The sequence below is a fragment of the Saccopteryx leptura genome, chromosome 3 (assembly GCF_036850995.1).
Source record: "Saccopteryx leptura isolate mSacLep1 chromosome 3, mSacLep1_pri_phased_curated, whole genome shotgun sequence".
Taxonomy (NCBI): Eukaryota; Metazoa; Chordata; class Mammalia; order Chiroptera; family Emballonuridae; genus Saccopteryx; species Saccopteryx leptura.
The window spans coordinates 279,492,073-279,512,108 of NC_089505.1; the positions used below are offsets into that span (position 1 = coordinate 279,492,073).

The 20,036-nt window shown below is 41.9% G+C and overlaps 1 protein-coding gene across 2 annotated transcripts in view; it reads right to left on the reverse strand.

Moving 5' to 3' along the window:
• Positions 1–19,404: 19,404 nt before the first annotated feature.
• The window catches only part of QPCT (glutaminyl-peptide cyclotransferase), a 28,092-nt gene continuing 27,460 nt past the window's right edge, over positions 19,405–20,036 (reverse strand). For both annotated transcript variants that reach the window (XM_066372402.1, XM_066372401.1), the window contains one exon: positions 19,405–19,716. In XM_066372402.1, the coding sequence (XP_066228499.1) occupies positions 19,571–19,716 (146 nt within the window). In that variant the 3' untranslated portion in view covers positions 19,405–19,570. The remainder of the gene's footprint in view (positions 19,717–20,036) is intronic.

A 20,036-nucleotide genomic window follows, 5' to 3' on the forward strand; every position in this document is an offset into this window, starting at 1 on the left:
CAGTTTTTTGAGGAACCACCATACTTTCTTCCATAATGGTTGCACTACTTTATAGTCCCACCAACAGTGAATGAGGGTTCCTTTTTCTCCACAGCCTCTCCAGCATTTGCTATTACCTGTCTTGTTGATAATAGCTAATCTAACAGGTGTGAGGTGGTATCGCATTGTAGTTTTGATTTGCATTTCTCTAATAACTAATGAAGATGAGCATCTCTTCATTTATCTGTTGGCCATCTGTATTTCTTCCTGGGAGAAGTGTCTGTTCATGTCCTCTTCCCATTTTTTATTGGATTGTTTGTTTGTTGTTGAGTTTTATGAGTTCTTTGTATATTTTGGATATTAGGCCCTTATCTGAGCTGTTGTTTGAAAATATCATTTCCCATTTAGTTGACTGTCTGTTTATTTTGTTGTCAGTTTCTCTTGCTGAGCAAAATCTTTTTAGTCTGATGTAGTCCCATTCATTTATCTTTGCCTTCACTTCTCTTGCCTTTGGAGTCAAATTCATAAAATGCTCTTTAAAACCCAGGTCCATGAGTTTAGTACCTATGTCTTCTTCTATGTACTTTATTGTTTCAGGTCTTATATTTAGGTCTTTGATCCATTTTGAATTAATTTCGTATAAGGGGACAAGCTGTAGTCGAGTTTCATTCTTTTGCATGTGGCTTTCCAGTTTTCCCAGCACCATTTGTTGAAGAGGCTTTCTTTTCTCCATTGTGTGTTGTTGGCCCCTTTAAGATAGAAGCTTATAGCAATAAATGCCTACATTAAGAAAAAATGAGGCCCTGGTCAGGTGGCTCAGTGGATAAAGCATCATCTGAAGACTATACTTTCAGGGATCATTTCTATAGTTTGTTAAAGCATCATCTGGGCACACCGATGTCATGGTTCAATCCCCAGTCAGAGCACATATGAGAAGTAATCTATGAGTACACAACTATATGGAACAGTGAGTTGATGCTTCTCTATTCCTCTCTCTCTGTCAAGCAACAGAAAAAAATTTTTTTAGAGAAAACAGGAAAGGCCCTGGCTGGCGGCTCAGTGGATAGAACATCAGCCTGGAGTATGGATGTCCCAGTTCAATTCCAGGTCAGGGCAAACAGGAGAAACAACCATCTGTTTCTCTCCTCCTCTCTCTCCCCTTCTCTCCCTGATCCCCTTCTACCGTCAGTGGCTCCATTGGTTCAAGCGTGACCTCAGGCACTGAGAATACCTCCATTGGAGCACATCAGCCTCAGACATTAAAAATAGTTTGGTACTCAAGCATCAGCCTCAGACAGGGTTGCTGGGTAGATCTCAGTGGGGGCCCATGTGAGAGTCTGCCTCACTATCTCCTCTCCTCTCACCTAAATAAATAAAGAAAAAGAAAAAGAAAATAAGAAAGCTCTCAAACAACTTAATTTTACTCCCCAAAGAACTAGAAAAATAAGAACAAACTAAGCTAAGCCTGAAGTTACTAAAAAGAAGTAAATGTAATTTTAAAATAAATTCTATTAATGTGAAAGTATAAAGCTCTCAGATGAAATTATACTAGTAAAAATATTGTTGAAACAAGTCAATAGGTCTTTACTCCCAACTGAAACTAGGTCAGTTGGCCACTAAAGGACAGAAAGAAAGAAAATGAAATCAAGCATGGCCTGACCTCTCCCAAGTTGCTCGCCTCTGGCGATGGTAGTGTGCAATAGAACCCATGAGGAGAAACAGCCGTGTCCTTGCCTACCAGATGGCCAGAACGGATGCCAAACTAGGAAAGCATTGTGAGTTAGGCACTCATCTCAGCTATAATGACTAAGAACCACGAGGACACGCTAAGAAACGTCAGGCCTGGAGTAAAGTGATGTCCCATATAGGGACACTTAGCTCCCTTCCAGTGTTAACCTGGCACAGATGTGCTTGACCCTAGAATTTCCTACACACAACATGGCCTCAAGCCTTCCTGTTGGGCAATTAAATACAATCAAATCACACAATTTTAAAACTAAAATATAAAATTTTCAAATAAATTAAATTAACTTTGCTCTCCCATCAAGCTACTATACCCTTCCTTTGACCATCAAGTTTTTCAAAAATTTGCCTATGCTGACTCCTCTTCCTCAGTACTTAGAGCAATGATTTATTTAAGTAGCCATTCCCAAGGGGGGTATTTAAAAGATTTAACAATGGAAACAGCAGCAATTAGCATGGAGCCTACATCAAGCAGACTGGGCAGCAGCCGTGAGGAGCCAGTGTGGCTGCAGAGGGGGCACCAGTGAACAGCTGCCCCCACACACCCACCTGCACACAAAATTTCCGGGACTGTAAAAGTTTCATTAACAAAAACATCCAATTTAATATTAACACAAGGACAAGTATCAGATGAGGGCAAATTCTCTCTCTCTTAATTCCGCATAGTATTTTTCCAGGTCTTCAAGTTTATGTCCTGACTTACAATGTCAACCCCACTCCATTCTCATGCTTTATACTCCACCGCCCACCCACAGCTTGGAAATACAGAACCACTGCATAATCTCTCCTTCTCTCTCCCCAAGAAACTCCAGGACACTCAGTAGCTACTATGAGTTGAATGTATTTGCCCAAAAAGATATGTTGAACTCCTCACCCCCTGTACCGAGTACTCCTATACCCCAGACCCATTGAGTTGTTTCAACAATACTTTTACTAGTATAATTTCATCTAAAAGTTTTATACTTCTGAATTCAGAGAATTTATTTTAAAATTACATTTTCTTCTTTTTAGTAACTTCAGGGTTAGTTTGTTCTTATTTTTCTAGTTTGGGGGGGAGTAAAATTAGGTTGTTTGAGCTCTTTCTTGTTTTCTTTTTATTAGTTAAGGTGAGGTCAGACTGGAGTAAAGAGGGTCCATGATCCAATATGACTGGTGTTTTTATACAGAAGACTGAAATTTGAAGAGAGACACAGAGGGAAGATAATGATGGAAGTAGAAATTGGAATGATGCTGCCACAAGCCAAGGGACACCTGAGACGACCAAAAGCTGTGGAAGCAATGAAGGATCTCCCTGGAAGCTTCGGGGGGAGGATGAGTCTACCAGAATCTTTATTTCAGATTTCCAGCCTCTAGAACTTTAAGAGAATGGATTCCTATTATTTTAAGCCATTCTGCTAGTGCTGCTTTTTACAGCAACCAAAGGAAACTGATACAGCAGCTATTGGAGAACACTTGAGTTGTTTCCACATCTTGGCTATTGTAAATAATGCTACAATGAACATGGAGGTGGAGATATATATATATATGTATATATCTCTTTTCAAACTACTGTTTTCATTTACTTTGAATAAATGCCAGAAGTGGACTTGCAGGGTCATATGGTAGCTCTATTTTTAATTTTCTGAGGCATCTTCATACTGTTTTCCATAGTGGCTGCACCAATTTATCATTCCCACTGACAGTGCGCAAGGCTTCTCTTTTCTGCACATCTTCATCAACACCTGTTATTTCCTGTCTTTTTTTTTTATCATATCCATTCTAATAGGAGTGAGGTGGTATCTCACTGTGGTTTTCATTTGTATTTCCCTGATGATTAGTGATGCTGAGCACCTACTAGGTACCTGCTGTCCACGTGTATGTCTTCCTTGGGGAAATCTCTATTTACTTCCTCTGTCCATTTTTTAATTGGATTGATTGGGGGGGGCGGGTTTGCTTTTGAGTTGTACGAGTTCTTTTTATATATTTTGCATATTAACCTACTTTACATAGATGATTTGTAAATATCTCCTCCAATTCTGTATGTTGCCTTTTCATTTGTTCATGGTTTCCTTTGCTGTACAGAGCTTTTTAGTTTGATGACACCCGCCTGTTGATTTTTTGCTTTTGTTGCCTTTGCTTTAGGTGTCAAATCTTAAAAAAAAAAAATTTTTTAAACACTGCAAGACCAATGTGAAGGAGCTGACTGCTTATGTTTTCTTCTAGGAGCTTTAAGGTGTTAACTAATCTTACTGCGGTAAACTTTTTTTTTTTTTTTTTTTTTTTCTGAAGCTGGAAACGGGAGGCAGTCAGACACTCCCTCATACGCCCAACCGGGATCCACCCACCAGGGGGCGATGCTATGCCCCTCAGGAGCGTCGCTCTGTCGAGACCAGAGCCACTCTAGCACCTGAGGCAGAGGCCAAGGAGTCATCCCCAGCGCCCGGGCCATCTTTTGCTCCAATGGAGCCTCGGCTGCGGGAGGGGAAGAGAGAGACAGAGAGGAAGGGGAGGGGGAGGGGTGGAGAAGCAGATGGGCGCCTCTCCTGTGTGCCCTGGCCGGGAATCGAACCCAGAACTTCCACACGCCAGGCCGACGCTCTACCACTGAGCCAACCGGCCAGGGCCACGGTAAACATTTTACAATATAGTATCAAACCACATTGTACACCTTAAATTTACACAATATTATATATCAATTTTATCTACATAAATCTACACACTACAGCCTAGATAAACCTCAAAAACATTATGCCAAGTAAAGAAGCCAAGGTCTATTGTAAAGACACATGCAGCCCCATGTTCATTGCAGCATTGTTCACAGTGGCCAGGACATGGAAACAACCAAAAAGCCCATCAATAGATGACTGGATAAAGAAGATGTGGCACATATACACCATGGAATACTACTCAGCCATAAGAAATGATGACATCGGATCATTTATAGCAAAATGGTGGGACCTTGACAACATTATACGGAGTGAAATAAGTAAATCAGAAAAAACCAGGAACTGCATTTTTCCATACATAGATGGGACATAAAAGTGAAACCAAGAGACATTGATAAGAGTGTGGTGGTTACGGGGGGGAGGGAGGAGAGGGAGAGGGAAGGGGGAGGGGGAGGGGCACAGAGAGAACTAGATAGAGGGTGACAGGTCAATCTGACTTTGGGTGATCGGTATGCAACATAATTGAACTTTAAGATAACCTGGACATGTTGTCTTTGAATATATGTATCTTGATTTACTGATGTCACCCCATTAAAAATAAATAAAATAAAATATAAAAAAAAAAAAAAAAAAAAAAAAGAAGCCAAGGTCTATAGACTACATATATTATGATCCCATTCATATCAAAAATGGAAAATCAAGGGAGACAGAGAGCAGGTCAGTGGTTGCCTGAGGCAGCGAGTGGTGAGTACCTGCAGAAAGGCAAGGGGTGTGACGAAAAGTTCCAAAACTGCAATGTGGTTCTGGCTGCACAACTCAATAAATTTACTAAAAGTTATCGGACTGCACATTGACAATGGGTGAGCTTTCTGGTATGTATGTAAATATACCTCCATAAAACTGTTCTTAAATGGCTAGAAAAATGACACTTATCTGTGTTTAAAAGAACTTTTTTTCCTCCCGGTTTTTTGATCAAATCATTTTTTCCTGTCATTTCCTAAACATCTATATTTGGGGTAAGTGCTGGGTCTCTCCTCTTTACCATTACAAACTTATTTACTATTCACTTTAGAATCTTTTTTTAGCAAAAGAAAAGAGAGTTGGTTGCCCAGGCAACAAAGCTCTCATTTTCAAAATATATCATGTGCTCTCTGACAAGCTCACTCTGGAGAACTGTATTTCAAGGCCGTCACTGCTGACATAAAGCAGGGGCCAGACAAGTGACTCAAGGCTCAGGCTACCCAAAGTCAACCCAGCCTCTCTGGTCATGACCTCTAGCTGGTTCTGTTGGTCACAGAACAGATGGAATCAGCATTTCCCTTTAGTGCACATACAAATCTTCTAAGAAGGTCATTTAAATGCAAATTCTAGGGCTCTCTGCCAGGGCATTCTGGTCCAATAAGCCTGGGGTGGAGCCTCAGAATCTATATTTTTTACAAGCATAGGAACATTGTTAAAATCACAGGCTTCAGATATAAGTGTACCTGGGTTTGAAACGCTCCCTTAGGCCATGAGCTAGCTGTGGCCAAGTCTGAGCCTCAGTTTCCTTATCTGGAAAAGGGTGTTGGTAATAATACTTCTCTTTTTAAAGTGTTATGAATTTTGAATTGCTCCACGCTTTGAGAAAGCATTCAATAATAAGCAGTAGGGGTTTTTTTGTTTTGTTTTGGTTTGGTTTTTTAAATTAATTTTAATGGGGCGACATTGATAAATCAGGGCGCATATGTTCAGAGAAAACATCTCCAGATTATTTTGACATTTGATTATGTTGCATACCCCTCACTCAAAGCCAAATTGTCCTCCATCACCTTCTATCTGGTTTTCTTTGTGTCCCTCCCCTCCCCTCACCCCCTCCCTCTCCTTCCAATCCCCCACCACCACCATCACATTCTTGTCCATGTCTCTGAGTCTCATTTTTATGTCCCACCTATGTATGGAATCATATAGTTCTTAGTTTACAATAACATGGATGGACCTTGATAACATTATACGGAGTGAAATAAGTAAATCAGCAGGAGTGTTTTTTTCACACTTTTGTGTGTTTTTTCTAGAGAGTCTGAAAGAATGGAGTTTTGCCAGAGCGCCAGATTGAACCCTTTTTTCTCAGAATCAGGTCAGCAGTAAACATGCTGCTGGGTTGGATAAAATAAACCCAACAGAAAAAGCAAAACCACCAGACCTGCAGCCCTCAGGCACTGTGGATAGGTGTCCCTTGTGGGAGACTTTAATATTGGGAGTTGAACTCCATTGACTCACATTTATTCTGTTACCAGCTTTCAAACACCATCCTGAGGAAAATAGGCAAGAGGAGAAATCGTGAGGCAAAGGTGACACCTACTGGCCACAAGAGGCCCCTGCAATGGATTAATCCTTGCTCTTCTTCCTTGGCTCTCACACTGAAACGTTATCGAGGAAGTATCAGAAATGTGAGCAAAGGTTTAAATGCAAAAGATTTCATCAGATATGTTTACAAAAGTAAAATGTTGGAAAAACTTAGTGTCCCACAGTGGAAAATGGGTTAAATTTTGGTACATGCATATAATGGACGATCCAGTCAAAGCTATGTTTTCAAATCATTTTAATAACATGAAGAAATAGCTCATGTAAATATTTTAAGTATAAAACAAGTTTATAAAACAAAACAAAGGATAGTGATTATGTAAAATTAATGTATGCCTATGCCATAGAAAGAAATCTGTAATAAAATGTAGAAAATGTTCATAGTGATCATTTCTGAGATTATTGGGGAGAAGGGTATGTTTTTGTATTTTTCAACTTTTCTGCAGTACACATGTATTACCATAGTGAATAGAAAACAAAGGAATAAAAATTATTTTTTATTTTATCTAGCTTTATTGAGATATGATTGACATATAACACTGTGTACCGTTGTATTCAACTTGGTAATTTTTCACACACATATATTTCAAAATGATTAGCACAAGTTTAGCAAACACTTCCATCACCTCATATACTTACAATTTGTGTGTTTGTGTGGTGAGCACATTTAAGATATATTCTCTTTTTAAAATTTTTTTTAAATCTCAGTGCCCTTTTAAGGAGCCCCAGGACAGATACCGACGGGCAGTAGTGGTGATGCTCAGGGGTGAATAGTTGAGACTCGGATCAGAGAGGCTGATGAGAAACAGTGTGATGCCCATGACGACATGAGGACCACCTGCTCCTGCAGCACCACAGCTGTGGGACAACAGAACAAAAGAATGATGCTACACGTAGAGATCTAATGCGCGGTATAATAAAAATGGCCAGTAATATCAAATATTGAAGCAACAATGACTGTGATAAATATTGCTTCAATGAAAATCATATTACAATTTATTAAATACATCAAAGTAACATGCCACACACCTTAAATTTACAAATAGTAATGTGTCAAATTTATTTTTACAAAAGGCTATTTCATTATCTAAGAAGTAGAAAGTGTTTTTGTTCTCCCTGTCTCCCCTTTTGTATTATCTAGAGAATTGTCTTAAGTCAATGACTGTGATTCAAGATCTGCCTTGCTGGGTAGACCAGTACAATTATATGTCCTCAGCGAATGCCTGACTGCTTTCCCCACCCCCTTGCTCCCTCCACCAATCGGGCAAAGACCTAGGTGTTTTCACACACCAGCCCTGTGAAATCACCTGACTTCTCTGACCTTCATGCTTCTCATTGATAAAATAAAGATGACAATAGCCACCCAGCTGACCCCCACAGTTGTGAGTTTTTTGTGAGATAATATGTTTTGAAAGCAATCTTATGCAAATTGCATGTAAGGTCACGGCAGCCAACATCCTTCGTGGAGTGATTTTGTGCCAGACTTCACTTCACAAGGTGCTTTATTACATATTATTTCATTTAATCATCATAAAAAGCCTATGAGTGAGTATAATCCCCATTTTACCCATAAGAACACTGAGTTTATAACCTGCTCAAAATTGAACACCTTTTACATTGCAGAGCCAGAATTTGAACTCAACCTCCAAAAGCCACACTCTTCAACACAATGCTGTAGAACTGCATAGAATCTTAGCACTTGAAGGGGACCCAACAGGTCATTAGGTTGAATTCCTGTTATTTGCAAATGAGGACACAAAGGCCAAAAGAGGGGACATGACTTGCTCATCTAACCAACAAAAAAACCCACAAACATCACTTCACAGGACACTAAGATCTGCATGGTCAACAAGCCAGTGTGGTTCCTGGTCACTCAAGCCTAAGTGGTGGGCTGGGGTTTCTGTCCTCTGTGGGCTCTACTTCCCCATTTCCGGTAACCAGAAACTTCTGGATCCACCCTAATATTCAACGGTCAAATTACATAGTCAGAACTGAGTGAAATATTGAACTTCTGGGGAAGTGATCTTCTACGCAATTAAGGTTCCACTACGACCAAAACCAATGTGAGGGAGCACAAGATGGGGCAGAGAGGTCACCAGTAGGAGGGCTACAAGGTCGCCATCCACCCCAAGTCCCAGATGGAAGACGCCCTCCACATTTATTATCTTTAAGCATGGAAGGGGATGCTATTAATAATCATATTACTGGCCTGACCTGTGGTGGTGCAGTGGATAAAGCGTCGACCTGGAAATGCTGAGGTCGCCCTGGCTTGCCTGGTTAAGGCACATATGGGAGTTGATGCTTCCAGCTCCTCTCCCCTTCTCTCTCTCTCTGTCTCTCTCTCTTCTCTCTCCCTCTCTGTCTCTCTCTCTCTCCTCTCTAAAATTGAATAAATAAAATAAAAAATAAAAGAAATAATCATATTACCACATCCATACGGTAAAGCCATTGTCAGAGGCACTGACTTGACAGAGGAACTAGCAAGAAGCAGAGGTACCAGAACCTCTACGTGAGAGAGTCTGAGGCTAGAGGCAGAAAGAGGAAGAAGGTTTGGGACATCCTTCTGAGTTGTGGTCCTGAAACAACCAAATTATCCGTTATTTACCAATACTAACTGTCACTTCTCTGGTGCTGTGCTTAGCCCATAATAGAAGTGGCTGTAGTATACGCAAAGATCACAGTTTAAAAGTCAAGCTACGCACCAACTTTGTATGAATATAAATTCACCACCAAAAACTTTCCCCATTTAGCTCATTCCAGCTCCCATATAATGAAGGTAGTGTTTCCCCCAGTAAAAGAAAAAGTAGAACTGAGTAAGAGAGATCAAGGTGAAAATTTTAAACAGGGGGTCAAGAAATACATCATTGAAAAGTTACATTTGGGCAAAGATTAGAAGATAAAGAAATTAGCCATGAAGGTATCTGGAGGAAAAGTACCCCAGGGAGAGGGGACAGCCTCTGTAGAAGTCCTGAGGTGAGATCCAGTCTGACATGTTCCAGAAACAGCTAGGTGGCCAGTGTTGCTGGAGCAGTGAGGAAAGAGGGGGTCTGACCAGAAATGAGGTCAGAGTGGTGTTAGGGGACAGATCACAGGGCATGGAGCAGGCCACTGAAAGGACGCTGACATTTCCTCTGAGTGAAATGAGAAACTGCTGTAGGGTTTTGAGCAAAAGAGTGGCACACTCTGACTCACTTTCTTAAAGGATCACGCTTGCCGCTGCATCAGGTATAGACTGTAAGGGCTAAGGTAGAAAAGCAAGGAGACTTGATAAGAATATAAGAGGCTCTTATACTAATCAAGGCAAAGGATAATGATGGCTTGGACCAGTGTGGTAGCAATGCAAGTGGTAAAAGGTGATTGGATTCTGACTGTCCTTTGAAAATAGACCTTCCTCCCTGGCTATTCCCTGACTAACTGGATATGGGATTTGAAAGAAGATGGGTCAAGAGTTTTGGGCTGAGCTATAGGAAGAATGAAGCTACTATCAACTGAGATGAAAACACAGTCCAGTGGACTGACCAGGTGTGTAGGGAAATCAGGAGGGTCAGGGGAGTATGTTGAGTGTGACCTCCAAGTGGAGCTGTTCAGTAGGAGTTGAATACATGAGACTGGAGGGCAATGGAGAGCTCTGGAGTCATCGACTGCAGGTGATATTTAAAGACTGGAACTGGAGGAGGTCAACAATGGACTCAGTAAGACACAGAAGACAGGAGGCCAAAGACTGAGCCCCGGGGCCCTTCTGCCTTAACCGGTCTGGAGACAAAGGGCAATCAGCAAAAGAGCCTGGAAAAGAACCACCAGTGACTTGGAGAACTGGGCAAGTGTAGCAAGGTAGTTTCTAATCTCAGTGGGCACACAGAATTTCCTATTGTCCACCTTCTTCTTCGGTTCTTGAATCAATGCAAATAAATCCCACACCTCTGAGCACCTTTTTCTTCTACACTTAATGCCCAACCATTTCAAGCCCTCTCCCCATGATCACTGTATATGTCTCGTAGTAGCCAGATCGGTATCCCTGGCGTCAGGAAAATGGCTCCGACAGGCAGCCTGTCTGCGGTTTTAATACACCCTATGTCCAAAGGGATAATTGCCAATCCAAACAGACCCCACAGATGGTGCCCTACTCAATACTTTCAAAATACAGAATGAGAGCATGCACAAGGCAGCTGCCTGGGGCAAACTGTCAGGGTGTCACACAACTGGGGGAAGCTCAGCAGTGTAGAGAAGATGGTGTTCTAAATCTGAGGAAGAAGACAGAGAAATTTGAGGACCCAGAGCATCCTACAACTTGCGGCTTGTCACCTCTTGCTTCTACAAAGGCCCTACCTTGTCTCCTTGTGGGGAAACATGCAGAAGTTGCCTGAAGGAGGCAACAATATCTAGGGATTAATTTTTGTGGTTTTGAAAACACAGAAACATTTTCAAAGCTTCAACTCTACAATCTGATTTACACACTGATGCCACCGTAATCAGAATTTAATCTCTTGATTAAAAAAAATGTTTTTAATAAACCCTGCTATCCATCACTTTCACCTCAAAATGGAAACACAGAGTTAGAAAGAAACAGGAAGAAGGGTCAGGGTGTGGACCACGAGGATGGAGACCCGGCCCCAGCTTCCACCCACCCACCGCCCAGGGTGGGAAATGGTCCGGAACTGGGAAGCAGGAAACGGAACCTCACCACCTGGAGTTTCCCCTGCTGACAGATGTAGGAGGAAGTCATGGGGATGAGTCAGAAACTCTTTAGTTGATGCTTTAGAGCTGCCTATGCAAATTTTCAAGGTGGGGAAGGAGTGCTTCTTCACAGTAAACTGCCTAACCCCGAAGGCCTGGCCGGTACACAGAAGACTGAAGGAGAGCAGGTGACTGTTCTGAGGATCTGAGGGCAAGTGTCCCACTCAAACCTGAAGGAGCTTCAACTTCCTCCCTCTGACCCCTCCCCTATCAATCTTTTTCTGGCCTTTTACTCTTTGCCCACGTCGACATATCACCCCCAAATTTTACCCAGTGATGAAAAATATTCTTCATCCCACTTTATTTCATAGCCCGCATTTCTTATCTCCCTTCCGTAGCATTTCTTTAAAAATGTTTTTCTTTTGAAGGAGAGAGGTGAGACCAAGGGAGTGCTCTAAACCCTCTCAATGTTCTTGCTGCTCTAAGTCAGCCACTTCTCTGAGGACAGCCTTCTCAGAACCTGCTAGAAATGAATGGTCTCCCTTTGACTGGCCCTGGGGAAGGAGGCCAGGCACAGACAGCTCACAGCCCAGCCTCAGCCTCAGGGCTCTCGTGAGCTTTGATCTCCTGCTACATGGCTTTCCTGTGATTCCGAAACAGTCTCAGCTTGTTTAGGAAAAGTCAGGAGGCCAATGTGATCAAAATGAAGTAAGTGGGGAAGAGCGTAGTCAGAGGTGAGGTCAGAAAGGTACAGAGACCAGATCGCGTAAGGTCTAGCCAGCCATGGTGAAGGCACTGGATTCTATTTCCAGTGAAATGAGAAGCCACTGAAGGGTTTTAGTCAAGCAGTCGTGTCACCTGTAATGTAACAGGATGGCTCTGGCTCCTGTGTGGATGGAGAGGAGACTAAGGAAGGAGGCTGGAGCAGGGAGGCCAGGTGAGGGATGATGGTGACTTGACCCAGAGTGGAAGCTGTGCTCCAAAATGGACAGATTCAGAACACAGTACAAAGGAGTACAACAGGATCTGCTGATGACTGAGAGAGAGGGGTCAGCAACAAAGTCAAATTTTTCATTAACTGAGAGGTGGGAAGAACAAGTGGGAGAATGTGGGGAACCATGAGTTCGTCTTTTCATGTCTTTTTTTTGTGTGTGTGTGAAAGATACAGAGAGAGAAAGGAACAGATAAGAACAGACAGACGGGAAGGGAGAGAAATGAGAAATATTATTGCAGCTTCTTAGTTATTCATTGATTGCTTTCTCATGTGTGCCTTGACATGGGGTGGGAGGAAAGCTACAACAGAGCGAGTGACCCCTTGCTCAAGCCAGTGACCTTGGACTTAAGCCAGCAACCTAGGGCTTCAAGCCAGCGACCTTTGGGCTCAAACCAGTGACCATGGAGTCATGTCTATGATCTCACGTTCAAGCCAGTGATCCCACACTCGAGCTGATGAGCCCATGCTCAAGCCCGTGACCTCGGGGTTTCGAACCTGGGTCCTCTGCATCCAGTTTGACGCTCTATTCACTGTGCCACCGCCTGGTCAAGCTTTGCATGTTTTCATTGGAGGTGCCTTTGGAGCATTCCAGTGGAGATTCCAGGAAAGGCTGGGGCTGGAGATAAAAATGTGAAGATTGCCTGCACATAATTTTAGAGGCGTGGGGCTGGATGAGCATACCTGGACAGTGGATGCAGCTGGAAGAGAGATCTAAGAACCAAGCTCCAGAATATTGCCACTTTTAGGAGTCAGAAAAACAAGGATGATGCAGCAAAGGAAACAGAATGAGAGACTGGTGAGGTGGGGACCAGGAGAAAGTGACCTAGAAGCCAGTGAGTGAGCGATCAACCAAGTTGTTTTGTCTGAGAAGCAGTGAAAGGAGTCCGAGAATTAAATCAGAGTTCCAAGCTGTGCTCTGCAGAGCCTTAGTCTCATGGAGTCCCATGCAGGTGGGGAGGGGCTATGGGGCGGGGTTGAATGAGGCTTAGCCAACGCGTTCCAGGCCTCTCTCAACCAGGTCTGCTCCTTTTTTGGCTTTGAGGTTTTATGTGAGATTTCCTCTTACAAGTTCTACAACTTAAAACACAAACCCTCCATAACTGCTGGAGCACATTCTATCCCTGGGAAAGGGACCAGGATGTGGGGAGGGACTCTCTCTGAAGCACTGCCCCCAGGGGAAAATCTAAAACTGAGGGTGATCATTTCAAGGGCCTCTTTCAACTCTAAAATACTTGGGTTCCACTTTCTTGGCCCCAGCCCCTGAGCAACAATCCCAGTTCAGACTCCTCCCATGCTCTGGTCTGATAATGATCTTGATGGAGACACACGACCTGGCTAGCCCTCATGCATGGGCTTGATGACATTTATGGGCCTTTGAAGAGTGGTGTAAGAAACATCAAGTGTGTCCCTGAGCGCTTTGATTTTGAAAAGACCTTTTGGACTAAAAGTTCATGGTGTGTCAGCAAACTCTTCCTTCTCCTACCATCCCTGGCCCTCACCGGCGGCACAGTCTGTCTGCCCTCAGGCATGGTCTGGACAAGGTATCACCCAGGACTGCCAGCCTCCAGTAGCAAAGCAACTTACCTTTCCTGGTCAATAGCTAAGTATCCTCAATTTCTTGGTTTTTCAGATACTGTAATCTCTGTCTTTCTGCCAGGCAAAAAAATGCTAGCAAGTCTAGGTACCCAAAGATGTCCCTCCTCCTTTGGACGTAGTTTTCTAAGCTTTATACACTTGCAGTGCAAGTCTGGGGAAGAAACATCATTATTCTGAAGAAAACTCTGAGCGTGGGGGAAGCAACTTTGTTTTCCTTTGACAAACTCTCATTTCCCACACCAGGATCTGACTATAAGAAATGAAGCGTGAGCAGCTGGATTTAGGAATCCTCCGATCCAGGTGTTTGAGAGCCTGAGGCATGATCTTCTCTTGTAACTCCTGTGTTCCTTTTCTGGGATTTTGACCCTATATTTTAGGAATGTCAATAGAGTGAAGAGAACGTGATAATGCTACATCCTAAGTAAGAGAAAAACAGAGGCAGTGTGGTACCATGCCTTAGGTTTGTGCATAAGTCGCCTCACTCGCTTGCTGTGGTGAACTTCTGTTGCTCTTGTCTGTACAACATCCGTTTTCTAGACCTTCCTTGGGATTCCCCTGTCCCACCTTTATTACTGTGGTCTGGTAAAGCTAACCCCCCTCCTCCCCATCTATTAAGGTAGGTATGAACCATGGGCCAAAGTCAATTAGTGCATTTCATTCTGCAGCCCAGAGACTGAGTCAGGAATGGACCTGGAACCCCACTTGGGCCAATGGCAGTCAGGCCTAGGACTTTGGAACTGTTGGACAGGAGATGGATACTCTCTTTTCACTAAAATCGGATATGTGAGGATGTGAGCCTGGGGCTACTAGCATTCACCTTGCCCCCAGAATGAAAAGTTTTCCTAACTTTGGAACTGACTCAAGGAGAGCAGAGCAGAGGAATAGGAAGAGATAAGGTTCTGGATTCAGCTGTGCCTGAACCAGAGACATGAAATAATTTTTTCTTTTTTATTTGGGTAAATCTGAATTAGGTGTTCTGTCACCTGTAACCAAAAGAATCTTACATGACCCATCCTTTCTGGATCTTGATATCTGAACCTTTAGAATGAAGATGTTGAAAACTGCAATAGTCAGGGTTTCCTAGTGGAAGCTCTAATGGCATTTGGCGAGATAATTCTTTGTTGTGCAGAACTGTTCTGAACATTCGTCTTTGCTCCTGCCCACAAACTGCCGAAGTACCCTTCAGTTATTACAACAACCAAAAATCCACCATCCAGGCCCACCAGACACACACACACACACACACACACACACACACTTCCCAACACCCCCCAGGGGATGTACTCCTTCTAGTTAAGAACAAATCAACTAGAAAATCTGTGAGGCCCCTCATAAACCAGCTGAAATTAGCCATGTAATGTACCAAAAATCAAGTTCTCTAGAGTCCAGTCTTAATATCAACTGAGAATAAATTAGTCTCTGTTGTGATTTGTTTTAAAAATGAGGGCATTAGTTTACAGCTATATGGATGAGTAAACTGTTAAAGAACCACTATGATAAATTACTCGTGGGAAATAACTCTAGCATAACCGAAAATGATTCTTCACATTCCCAAGAGAAATATCCTAAACACTTTTGAATAGCATTAGAGCTTATAATATGTCCCCTAAGGCAGCAATTTTAAAAACCTGGAAATTTTAAAGGGATCTTTTTATATTCTTAACTCGCCTATCAATAAAAAAGTACAATCACTTATAAAGCTACTCTGTGTCACCATTATTTCTCTAGCTCTTTTTAATTTCCTCTCCAGCAAGAGAGATTAGCTTAGAAGGTGTGGAGAGTGGTGGGGGTCATTTTTTTACAAGCAAGTAGGTTTTATGATTTCCCGAGTGCTAACTGCACGGATGAGCACAGAACAACAGTGACATGATGGCTGACAGTCAGCTACACTCATTTACTTCTCCATGCCAATCTCAGCGCGAATAATTTATTGCACATCCTTTTTTGTCAGCCGAAACCACAAATGTTAAATCCTTGAATGCCAAGGACCTCTCGTACCCAACGGTGCTCTGTAAATATAAAAGAATAAAGTTTTCGTTGCTGTTTACAATTTAGCAGTTGTAAATTCTACTTCACATGATCTTTGTAACCTTTGTGAATTTTTCATCTTTTATTTTGTTTTAAACTATTTTTTTTCCTCTACTTGGCAATTGCGTGCTCTTCGTATTCAGACTGAAACAAATGGTTTAAACCATCCCCTGGCAAATTTGGAGATGTCGGAGAGTGGGCTACATTTCATGTGCTGCCTTTGAAATATGAGCACAGTCAGATGACTTCACATTGCGTGAGCACGCCAACCAAATTCAGGCAGAGGGCTGCCGCCACGACACAGACGGTTCTTTCATCTCAGCTCTCCCCAAAAGTGCCAGAAATTATTGCTGTTGGATGTAGTGCCAAGATCCTGGGGCCAATTTCCATGTTTAGGAGGATTGGAGGGGTATCCTATACCACACTACGGGCTCATCCAGCTCACGACCTCTCCTCTCCACCTCAGCCCTTCCACGAGACATGGTGGTGGCTGTACCACCCTGGCCTCTGCCCCTGGCAACAAAGCAGCAGCTTGGCAATTTGAAGGCTGAAAGAGAGGTACCAGAGAAGTCAGAAAAGAGAGACAGAAGGGAGAAGTAAGGGGAGGCAGTTAAACCACTTCAAAACTACTTTTAGAACTTCAGACTGCGCAGAAGTGGGCCCTGAAACTCAGAGTGAAACCGTGCTTTTTCATACATTCATCTTTGAAGCCAGAAACTGGTAAGAAGGCTGGCTACATGAGCACAGCCCCAGACCTTCATGAAAAGCAAATGTAAGTATTTGCCTCCGATGTTCTATGTGAGCCTTGCTTTGCATTACTCTGGCTACCACGAATAGTCTCCCTTACATTCTCTTTATGTCCTCTATCCCCACGCCACCATTCCTCAGATTTAGGGCTTGCAAAGGAACTGAGATTTTATTTTCAGCGGAAAATACCGTGATCAAGCCTCACATGGGCTGTCTGTACGTTGGAGAACTGGAAGTGTCTTGTGTTTCGTCTGTTCCCCCTTAAGACAAAGTAATCACCTCCAGCTGGGCCAGGTTGATGGAGTGAATGTTCGGTGCTCACGTGACTTTGCTCCAGCACCATAACAAATGTACCTCTTTGAAGAAAGAAAGGAGGCCCATGAAGTAAAGAGTTTCAGGATTTGGAGTTGGAGCTGGAAACATGGGCTGCTTTGTTCTGGTGACAACTGCTTCCCCATTTGAAACATTTCTCCATTGTAAAGGTTCTGTCTTTTCTCTCCCAGCCACAACCCTCAAGCTACAATAACAGGCTCATGATTTTTTTTTAGATGCCAAGGTTATGAATACTCTTTTATGAATATTTTCCTTTGAACTCATTTCTCCTGAAAAAAGAAAAATAGCCCTACATGTTGCAGAGTTGACAGTAATAGACAAAGCATGCAAATTGTTCTCTTAGGGGTAGTGAAACGCTCTAAAATGCACATAGGAAAATCCCAAATACAACAGAATGTTTATTGAGCACTGCCTTTGCAGCTATAATTTTTTTAAAAGTAATATTTCTGACTAGTGTGTATTATACAGAACATATTTTAGAGACTAATGTCAAGATTAATACCTTAAAAGGTTTCCTTTTATGACATCATGACTGCTTTTCTCATTTTATTGCAAACTCTTAGTGAACAGAATTTTAGGATGTGCCATTTAGAAGGAAGGAAACCTTCATTGAATTAAGCTGCTTATGTTTTTATTTTTCCCTTTATCTCATTTCAACATATCCTCCAACTTCCTCCTCTAAATATAATTCAACTAATGCCAACTCAACAAATTACAGTAAATCTGTTGTAGTAATCATTTGAAAGGAACTCACTTATTAGGCTTATAATTATATATATATATATATATATATATATATATATATATATATATATATATATATATTACTGTTAACTAATGTTTAGATTCCTTATAAATTCCTTCATTTCATTCTTTTTCAATAGCACCAGTTAAATCATTTCTTTTCTAGTGTTAAAAAAAAAAATGTGTTTCCCTAAACCTCTTTCAAATGTTTTATCTTATCCAAAAGTTAATCCAGAAAACTCAGCCTCCCTTAATCCTGCTTTGTGGCTTAGATTCTTTAGCCCTGGAAGCACTCACGTTGCTTTCTGTTATACCCATGCTGGTGTAAAAACAGCCTTTGCTGCGGCAGAGAAATAATTCTGCATGCAAATGGGCTGTCTCTGAACCCTAATGCTGTTGGCTGAATCATGGCTACAGTGCTTTACGGATGCTCTCCCAGACTGAGTGAATGACCCGTAATGATTTCAAGATACAGTTGTTGCTCTGCACTTGGCATTAGGAATAGTCGGCAAAGTTCTTCTCATGTAAAGAGGCAGTACTCTACAGTGGTTCAAGGCATGAGCATTAGAGCCAGACTGCTTGGGTTCAAATCTCACCATTGCCACTTATCAGCTGCATGATTTGAAGGAGAGATTTAACCACTCTAAGCATCATTGAATAGGGTTAATTATATGTGTAAAATTATATTTATGCTTCTTTTTTAACTTGGAAAATATGTTTTAGTAAGTGAATTCCTTCCCTGGTGACTTTATCATTGAACTTAAAGCTGCCACTGCTTCCCCACTCAGCTGATCTGCCTCCAGCCCCGCCCACCCAGCCAGCACACTACTTCAGTGAGTGTGTATGAACTGTCTGCTCAGACCAGGGAGCATTTGAAGAACAGAGGCCCCAGCTAACTTCATCTATATAGCAGGATCAATTTCCTAATTGTTTAGCGGGTCAAGTTTGTATTTATAGATAATTGCTTCCTATAACCAAAGAAAAGTCCATGAATTCCTATGTGTTTCCAGCCCAAACAATTTTGCTTCCATGAATCAGATGAAAAAAATATATATGCCAAAAGTAATTAACTAAACTTAAATAGCATATAATTTTCCTATGTAAAAATTATCATAACTTCTGTGAACTTAACAGTTTATTAAAAGATTTTTTTAAAGATATTTATTTTTCATTTTCCTTAACATTTCCTTTTTTTTTGTCTCTAGATAAAAACTAACAGGAGCCTGACCAGGTGGTGGTGCAGTGGATAGAGCATCGGACTGGGATGCGGAAGGACCCAGGTTCGAGACCCGAGGTCGCCAGCTTGAGTGCGGGCTCATCTGGCATGAGCAAAGAGCTCACCAGCTTGGACCCAAGGTCGCTGGCTCCAGCAGGGGGTTACTTGGTCTGCTGAAGGCCCACGGTCAAGGCACATGTGAGAAAGCAATCAATGAACAACTAAGAAGTCGCAACGCGCAAAGAGAAACTGATGATTGATGCTTCTCATCTCTCTCCGTTCCTGTCTGTCTGTCCCTGTCTATCTCTGCCTCTGTAAAAAAAAACAAAAAAAACAAAAAAAAAACTAACAGGAAATTTAGGACATAATGTAATTCTAAGATTTATTAATTATATATTCAAAGCTACCAACAGGATAAATCTCTGGGTTAGAAGTGTCCACACAACATTAGTCTGGAGTCAGATTACTTTAAATAGTTCTTTGACTTTGGATTCAATACTAGATTCAATTGCCATACACTAAATGAGAATATCACAAATGCAGATATTCCAACACAAAGACTTGTATGATTTTGTTTAGATTGTCAATGGTTGCTTCATCCAAATTTTCTTCATTGTCATCCATGGTATGCCAGACTTCAGGGAAAGGAGATGCTATCAGATGCAAAATTGGAACACCTAGTAAGAAAAAACCAACTTGTAATTAAGTGCATATTTAAACTAGAAAGTGATCATTTGGCAAGCAAAAGTCTGAGTGGGAGCTCTGTACTATCCATATAAAGTCAGCTGATAATTCATCATCTTCTGTGTACTCCCTATACTTTACCCTTGTACTCCAAAGTCATTCATTCATTTAACAAATGTCAATTGATTCAGTAAATATTTAGAAAGCACCTACTATGCCTACATGTACTAGTCCCTATTCTGGAAGTTGATGTTTCATCAGGAAAAAGGCAAAGCCCTGCTCATATAGAGCTTACATTCCAGTAAAAAAAAGA